Source organism: Lactuca virosa, chromosome 8 (assembly GCF_052849685.1).
Source record: "Lactuca virosa cultivar CGN04683 chromosome 8, Lactuca_virosa_CGN04683_v6, whole genome shotgun sequence".
Taxonomy (NCBI): domain Eukaryota; kingdom Viridiplantae; phylum Streptophyta; class Magnoliopsida; order Asterales; family Asteraceae; genus Lactuca; species Lactuca virosa.
In genome coordinates this window covers 111,056,341-111,065,270 of record NC_136433.1, presented here as the reverse complement: position 1 = coordinate 111,065,270, position 8,930 = coordinate 111,056,341, and the positions used below count along the sequence as shown (strand labels likewise).

Here is an 8,930-nt window from a genome sequence, read left to right as displayed (position 1 = left end):
TATCACTTCTGGTATTGGCTTTGAGCCTCTGGCCATGTAGAGCATGTGTCGTATTATTCTGGTATCGGATTTATGTCTTTGGCCATGTAGAGCATGTCTCGTATCACTTCTGGTATTGGCTTTGTGCCTTTGGCCATGTAGAGCATGACTCGTATAACTTCTGGTATTGGCATAGGGCTATGTAGGGCTGAAAGCCTGTATATTCTAGCAAAATGATAATCCGAAATTGTATGTCTTCTGTGCCATCTGGGCCGAAGTGTTATTGATGTATATCAAGTATTGAAATTGTTATGTCTCGTTGATTGTATATCTTTGAATCAAATCATCGATTGATATGGAAAACTTGTCGCATGATTCACATATGTCTTTGTTGTTCCTTGTTCCTCTTTGCTTCTGCCATATTGAAGTATATATATAACATAACGTTATATTGTATCTATTATTGAACTCACTAAGCGTCACCGCTTACCCTCTCAATGTTTAACAATTGCAGGAGATAAGTAACCAGTATAATCGTATACTGTTGGAAGATTTAGAATAGTTTATACTATTACTTTTGTATTTGAGTTTATGTTTGTATAAAATTACAATATCCTGGGTAGTTATGTAATATACTAAAACTTAGTCGGTTTGTATCCAGTCTTTTGTAATCACATTATCAATGTAAAATATTATTTATAAATATGCATCTAGCATGTTTTGGAGTAACAATATTGTGAAGTTTGAAAGTTTGGGTCTTTCAATCATATGAAAGTGTGGGTCTTTCACTTTGCCAATCAGAGTTTGTTCATGATCAGTTTGATCCCAATTTATACTCCCCAGATATTTTAAATGGTCTTAAAGTATCAGGTTTGCCAAATCACAAGTTAATTTTAAAGGTCGGTGTTCCAGTTATGTTATTAAGAAACATTGATTAGAAAAATGGCTTATGTAACGGCATTAGACTACAAGTCAAATCTCTAGGCAAACGTGTTATTGAGGCAATTATCATATCTGAAAGTAATATTGGAAACCAAACCTTTATTCCAAGAATGTATTTAAGTCCATCTGAAAAAAAAAATTCCCTTCAAATTTCAAAGAAGACAATTTCCATTGGTTGTATGCTTTGCAATGACAATTAATAAAAGTCATGGGCAGTCGTTATCAAAGGTTGGTCTGTATCTCAAAGATCCTGTTTTTCACATGGAGAGTTGTATTTTGCCTTATCTAGAGTTCAAAGTGGAGAAAGATTGAAATTGTTAATTTTAGATAAGGATGGTAGACTTACAAACAAAACTTCCAATGTTGTGTATAAGGAAATTTTTAAAAATTTATAAATGCTTCGTAGTTTTTAAATTCAAACAATTGTGTTTTTTTTATTTTTTTTATTACATTTATTTAATATTTTATTTTTTTTATATAGCATTGTAATTTATATTATTCATTGTGTTTCTCTTTAACATCTATTCAAATTTATATACTTTTTTACAAATATATATTCATATTAATTTTAAATAATCAATACAAAAAGTGTTAAACAAACTTAACGCTTATTAATAATATAAATTTTTTACCCGTGGTTCTCACGGGTTGTAACCTAGTATAGAATATTCAAGTCAAAGTAGTTAAACTTCTCACTTCCATTGCAGGAGATTAACATACCACCACTTCCATTGCCATCGCCGCCATGATCATTGATCATCACCATCTTTTTTTTTTTTTTTTTTTTAAATCCCATTATAAAAAATAACAAATTCTCAACCAAGAACTCGAATATTACATTACAAACAAAATTCTCTTAACTAACAATCGTGAATAACATTTATAAGCGATTTATTATATCATCAAATATAAACCTCATCTACATTGGTGTCTACTAAAATTGGGATTAGAAGTCAACTTTTTTAACAATGTTGCCAATCTTCTACCACCTGCCCCAGGCTTCAAAACACCAAACCCATCGTTATGAAAACTTGAGCACTTTTGATGCTTATCATCATCATCACTCTTCAAACACCAACCCCCATGAGAAAAATGAGTAGGATGACTTCTTTTGAGTATTTCATGGTCAATTCTATCAAGAACTGCATTGTTGTGCTTGAATTTTCTTGCAAAAGGGCGATTACTTAAAACCATTTTTCTATAATCTCGGGGTCCAAGCAACCTTGGGTGCTGTTTTGGAGGAGTGTCCCATGTGATGTAATGAAGATCATGGTTGACTGTCGTGTTCTTGTACTCTTTTGAGTTGCATATAACAGTTTGAAAGTATCCTTCTGGAGATGAAACAAAATTCGTGTAGTAAAGTAGGAGTGTTCGTGGTAGGTTTTCATAACCCATTATGCAATATTCTGCAAATGATCTTGATAATATAGTCCATGCTGAACCTGTATGATAATATACATATTAATTTATATACTGACCTTTATTATGCCATATATTTGAAGAATGTTTTATATTTGGATGACATAACAGGGTAGATTTCAAAGTACAATGTTGTAATAGGAAGAAATGAAAGTAGGATGCTAGAATAAACAAATCAATGAAAGTATGTTGATAAGTTTTTGGACAATTTTACACATGAACAAATACAACGTAATTAAGTTTATGTTAACGTAAACACAATACCTAATTTCTCCGAAAACCTTTTTATGTCGTTGCTTAATTATGGAAATACATGAACTTTATGTACTAAAAAATTGACCCTACCATGGATCAACAGATCTTTAGATACAACACTAATCATAGGATTTTTTTTTCTTTTTCTTTTAAGACACACGAAAATGTGATGACTCTTTTTTTTTTTTTTTTTCACTTTGATTTAAGAGGAAGGTAGTTAAAGAAAATTTTGGTGCTTTTTCAGAAGTTCACATGGTATGTCATTAAAGTTATTACGTACACCTACAAAATAGCATGTTACATGGCCCCCACATGGATTGCCTCATTTTTTGTCGCCCCAAAACAATGTAAATTTCCTCATCACAAACTCAAAATTAATTCAAGATTTGCATTGGAGTTAAAAGAAACTGAACACGTTGATGAAATGAAATCAAGATTTGAAACATAATTGAAGAAGAAATGAAAGAAAAATTAACCTGTATACAACTTGAAAGCAGTGGGGAGAGTTCTTTGCTTGATTACCCACCATATCTCTGATTTATTTGAACTGTAAAGACCTGGGTCGATCATTATTGGCTTCCCTCTCTTGTTCCTGCAAATAATTATTCAACTTAATGATCAATTACTAATTCACTTTGTACATTTTTTTATCAAGATTTGGAATTAATTGCATTTAAATTATCAAAGGGAAAAACAGATTGTGATTGTTGAAATAAATATAATATCATTATCAGGTGCTTGTTGAGTATCAAATTATCTGATTTTGAATTTAGAAGTACGATCCAAATGCCCTCTTGGCTTTATGTGACATGTGTTTTTCTTATCTTCCCCAATTATAATATGTTGAAAAGAGAATTAAATTACTCATTCAGCCGTATTATAATTGGAAAAAGAATCGACTTTTCTTGTAATTTAACACAAGTAATCAAATGGTTTATAAAACAACTACGATAAAAAAAAAAAGATCGAAAATCAACAATCAAGAATCGACTACGTTTTTCTAGAATTTAAAAGAGAAATGTAATTTTAATGGAGAGATGGAAAATGATGGCATCTTACAGTTTCCAACCCAACCGACTGCTGTGCTGGATGAAATTGAGATGTCTTGGCAGCACCGAGAAGGCAGATATCAGATCTGAAAATGGCGATCACAAAATCGACAAAACATAATCAACAATTAATTCATCAACATGTTCATAAATAAGAGAATAATCTCGAGATAATCAAAACCCTGATTCCCTAGAAATAATGTAAGTACTCACCTTACCATCTTGAGTGACCAAAGGGTAATCAGAAGCACTGAGATTAATAAACCAATCCCACTGTGCATCTATCCTCAAAAGCATCGACATGGCGTGCAAAGTAGTCGCAAGCATCGTTGGTCCTCTGTACGTCACTCTATTAGGTTTCCCTACAATCATAACGTTCCCCACAAGTTGGAAAACATGATTATCCCTAACGAATCTCGCAATCTCTCGATGTTCATCTTCCGTAGCTTCCCGTTCCAAATGAATCAAGTACAAGTTCCCCGGATGGTAAAGCGCTTGAATCGTTCGTTTCAGCTTGGCAGTATCGCCTTTGGATGCAGAGATCAAGTAGGCGAAGGAAACTGGGTATGGCCTGGTGTTGTTGATCGATTTGGGGATTAGGAGAGTTGTTGGGATTGATGATTGGTTTAGTATGTTGATATCAAATGAAGTTGAGTAGGTGGATATGTAGAGCATTGTGAAGAAAAGTGATATGAGAATGAAGGAAATTAGGAATAACTTCAAACCCATTTTAGTTTGAGATCCAGGAGATCGATCTCCAACAAAGAGTTGTTGGTTAAGATGAAGTAGATGGCTGTAGTTGGAGGTTAAATATGAACAAAGATGAAAGAGTGCAGATGAGTTGGTGTGTTGCGTCCATTGGAAGGGGGTTAAACTTAAATATGAACAAGGAAAAGTCACTCTCAAAGTTGGGTGTTACAGCCAGCCTACAAATTATTTTTATGAATACGATAAAATTATTATTGGAGATATTATAATCTTTAGTTCAAATATATTAATATAGAATTCAAAAAACTCAATGAAAAAACGATCTTCGGTGACAAAGTGTAAAAATTTTAACCATCCTAAATATGATCACATATTTTATAATATCAAATTCTAATTGTATGAATTGGATTTTGAACAAAGATAATTACTTTAAAACATCACGTAAACCAATAACCAACGATTTAAAATTGTTTGAAAGAAGTTAGTCAATTTATCTCTAACCATATTTCATGTTTAAGACTCATTGCTAACTCTAAAATCGTTTATTGCAAACCATTTAAAAGTTAAAAGTTCACCTATTTTTATAAAACACAATCGACTTGATGTTGTACAAGAAAGCTAATCACTAAATTAAAATGACATATACATTTTAACTCCAAAAGGTTTGGGTAATTTGACAATTTTAAATGCATAAGATACATAAACACGACTCTTTTACAAGCATGTCTTGAAAAAAAATCGAATATTAGTATTTCATGCAAAGTTAATTGATTTGTCAACCAATCACGTAAAATCATTTTTTATGCGTTAAAACAAGTAACATTAAATAAAATTCGTAAAAGGACCATTAATTTTGTAATTTATTTACGTTTCTATCTTAAGTATTTTTTCTTTATATTATAGGTAATCATGCAAAAAAAAATTTATACACAAAAAATTGTTTAATTAAACATGGTAATTATATATATTTTTTTTAAATGCTATTTCTTTATATACATTTTTTTTGCCTATTTATATGGATTTAAACGTAAAAATACTTTTTAAGTAAGAAATATATATATATATATATATATATATATATATATATATATATATATATATATATATATATATATATATATATTCGTATTTAGAAGTATAAATACATTTTTAGAATATAAAATTGTACTTTTATGTTTTTTAGAAGTATAAATAATTTTAAAAAAAATAATATGTTATTTAAAAGTATAAATACATATTTAGAAATATATCAATAGAAAACGTGTTTATAAAAAAATATTTATACTTCTAAAAACATAAAAATACATATTTAAACTTTTAAATACTTAAAAATATGCATTTATACTTCTAAAAAAACATAAAATTAGGTATTTATGCTTCTAAAAAAAGTAAAATTATATACTTATGTTTATAAAAAATACATTTATACTTCTATAAATATAAAAATATGTATTTATACATTGAAAAAACATATTAATATTTCTAAAAATGTATTTATACTTCTAAAAATATGTATTTATAAGTATAATATGAAAAAAAAAATCTTAAGGTAAAAACATAAAAAAAATTTATAAACTTAAAGGTTTTCTAGCGAATTTGACTTCATGATAACATTGAACATGTGATAATATAAAAAAATGTCAAAAACAGAATAAAAAAAAACTTGCAAAGTTCCATTTTCAAGGCATCAAAAATGAGATAAAACCATATTTAAAAAAAAAACACCCTTAAATATTTTAATGCAAATACCCCTTTAGTTAACTAAAAAAGTAGTTTTCTAAGTGAATGTTTTCTATTATTTACATACAATTGTACTCTAATTTTCCGTTCATTTACATGCATATATATTACAGTTTTATTGTTAAATTATTTTAAAAAAACATAAATTTTCTTTCAAGTGTTAATTTTAACGTTTTTAATGATTATTATGGTTGGCAACAATGTCGAATCCAGGATCCAAATACACGTGTGTCCAACTTAATAATGGTAATAACGGGTTGATGAAGCTTGTTTATTGGGTGGGGTTATCGTGACGGAGCGTGTTGGACCATAGACGAAAAGTAAACTTAAAGCTACCAGTAAAATCTATCGACCCGTTAACTGAAAGTAGAGAAACAATCAAAAAGTTGGAGAGGGGTAGAGAACGGTGGTAGTGGTTCCTGCAACAATTTTATATTAATTCGGTTGAATATAAAAATAAGGGTATCGATTTATATTATTGTTACTACGTAGCCTTCCGGATGGATGTTAGTCAATCGAGAAGGTCATTTTCTAATGCACAATCGGGAAGGCACGTTGCAAAAAATAGACAAATGCTAGGTTAGAAAGCGATACCGTGGGATGAACCATAATATAACTCTCCAATGCCTAAGTTAGATGTTGATTCATGTAACGTCCCAAAAATTACAAAGAGATTTTCTATCAAGAATAAGATTTACCGATTAAAACCTTTAATTTAAAAAACATTGAGTGACATTCATTTACTTGAAATCATGGAGTTATCAGAGTCAATTTACAAAAGTAGCAGAATCAATATATTTGATGTGTATATACAATCCCGCCGAGCTCTTTTCACGAACAACTTGCAGCATAAAGTTTAGTGAGTTCCCCAGTGGCCCAGTATACCACATATTCCACCATACATATAATGCATCACATAAAGTTATGCGCTCTAACATCGACTTATCAACATACATACAACATACATATCAATACAGAACGTGTGAATGTTATGGTCCTCCTACAGTCTTACAATCACTCATTGTTGCAGTCTTCATGGAGTCTTAATTGTTATGGTCCTCCCACAGTCTTACGTACGGTTGTCATGGTCCTCACATGGTCTTCTTGGCATGGTCCTCCCATGGTCTTTCATACAAGTGACATGGTACTGCACAACAAATAAATATATAAAATCCATACGTTATAGAAGAAATATGACATAAATGTCGGACCTACACCACATAGAGCTGCACCAAGGAACTGCCATAGAGAACACTTTGTGCCCAAAAAGATCCAAGTAAAAAAGAAAATACCACATACTAGAATTTTAATAAACTACAACTCTTTCCAAGTTAAGATTGAAATAGCACAAAAATAACCATAATATTCGGGTAAATTCACATCGTCTAAAAAGAGTACTATTTGTAAATTATAATCATGTAAAAAGATACACTTTCTTTACAATCATAATATCAATAATCACTCACAATAAATCAGAAAACTTATAATTTCAGAATTCAGAAAATTAATATAGCTTCAATTTTATAAAACTAATACCTCAATAAATAACAGAGAAATCGGATGTCGTGACCTTATCGAACTCCAACATGTTCGATCAATTATAATGTAACCCCAATAGGAAACAATCCAACTCCTGAAACAAACCACAAAAATTAGATAAAAGATGAATATATGGTGATTGATGACAGTAGGTTTAGAGATAAATAAGAACCAAAATAAGAGAAATCAAAAAACAGAAAACCTCAAAACCTTGTCACTTTTGGTGCCCTTGAAGGTTTACTTCAGATTAAAAAAAATGAACTCACAATATCAAAAATCGAAGTCCAACTTGACAACACATAAAAATCAAAAATCACAATACTAAGGACTAAAGGTGATCGATTGAGTCGGAAATCGATTAAAAAGATCCTTAGAGGGCTCCTTGATCTCTACAACGTGCATTTTTCAATATGTTCGATTGGATTTACCGATTTGGCGATGTAGATCTTGAGGTGCTTCAGTTGATTGTGATACCGAATATCGACTAAACTTATTGGACTAAAGTTATTGGAATAAAATTTTAGGCCAAAATAATATACATAGTATTTATTGTTGGATTAAATTTATGACCTTTATTCTATGGTACCCTAGGCTTTAGCCCAAATCACCCAGGTGTATTAGGTCAGGTCTGACGCCAAGGGTAGATTCTGGCATCTCGGTCGGGTTTTAACCGTTTTGAAGGCCATGATCTTGGGTTCTAATTATGTTGTTGCGAAAGACAATGATTTCTCTCTTATTATTGTGGAGAAAATTGTTATCTGCATGGGGAAAAGCAAGAAATCGTAAAAAATGTTCCATACGGAAACAAAGCTGCGTTTAGCGATTTGGATCAAATTATCACAAAAAGTGAAACTATAACAAATAAGAGAGAAGCTGAGGCATACCCGATTTGCATCATGAAATTTTATATGGTCGATTTGTACGTGTTGCAGTCAGTGTAAGGTCACATCCGATCTCCCCAAACTCGTGAAAGGCTTATAGTGTCTCGCCAAGTCGGATCCTATTGTTGGTTACACAGTTGAAGAGTCTAGGGAACATGTTGTTGCTTGTGTTGGCGAACTCCATTTGAAAAGCTTTTTAGAGGCTTTGAAGGCCAATTTCATTGGCGGGGTAAAAATCGATGTGTCCAAACCGTTTTTTTTTCTTTTGGTGAAACAATTTCAAAGATATCATTAATGAGAAAGTCTTCAAACAGACATAACCTTCTCTCCATGAGGGACAAACCCATGAGCATCATAATTGATGACGCCGTAGAGGATATGCTAATTGGTCCAAATGAGGACATTGAAGTCTGTGGAA

At 31.1% G+C, this 8,930-nt stretch overlaps 1 protein-coding gene across 2 annotated transcripts; it reads right to left on the bottom strand.

The window, feature by feature from the left end:
- Positions 1-1,512: 1,512 nt before the first annotated feature.
- On the bottom strand, positions 1,513-4,507 carry UNE7 (Core-2/I-branching beta-1,6-N-acetylglucosaminyltransferase family protein). Of its 2 annotated transcripts, XM_079067987.1 has the most exons (4): positions 3,863-4,505; positions 3,655-3,730; positions 3,072-3,187; positions 1,513-2,363 (listed from the first exon to the last, which is right to left on the bottom strand). In XM_079067987.1, exons 1-4 carry the CDS (start codon positions 4,371-4,373, stop codon positions 1,837-1,839), a joined length of 1,230 nt encoding a protein of 409 aa, XP_078924113.1. In that variant the 5' UTR covers positions 4,374-4,505; the 3' UTR covers positions 1,513-1,836. The 2 variants fall into 2 exon arrangements, with proteins under 2 accessions (XP_078924113.1, XP_078924114.1); XM_079067988.1 differs by lacking the exon at positions 3,072-3,187 and having other exon boundaries at positions 2,162-2,363; positions 3,863-4,507.
- Between the last annotated feature and the right edge of the window lie 4,423 nt (positions 4,508-8,930).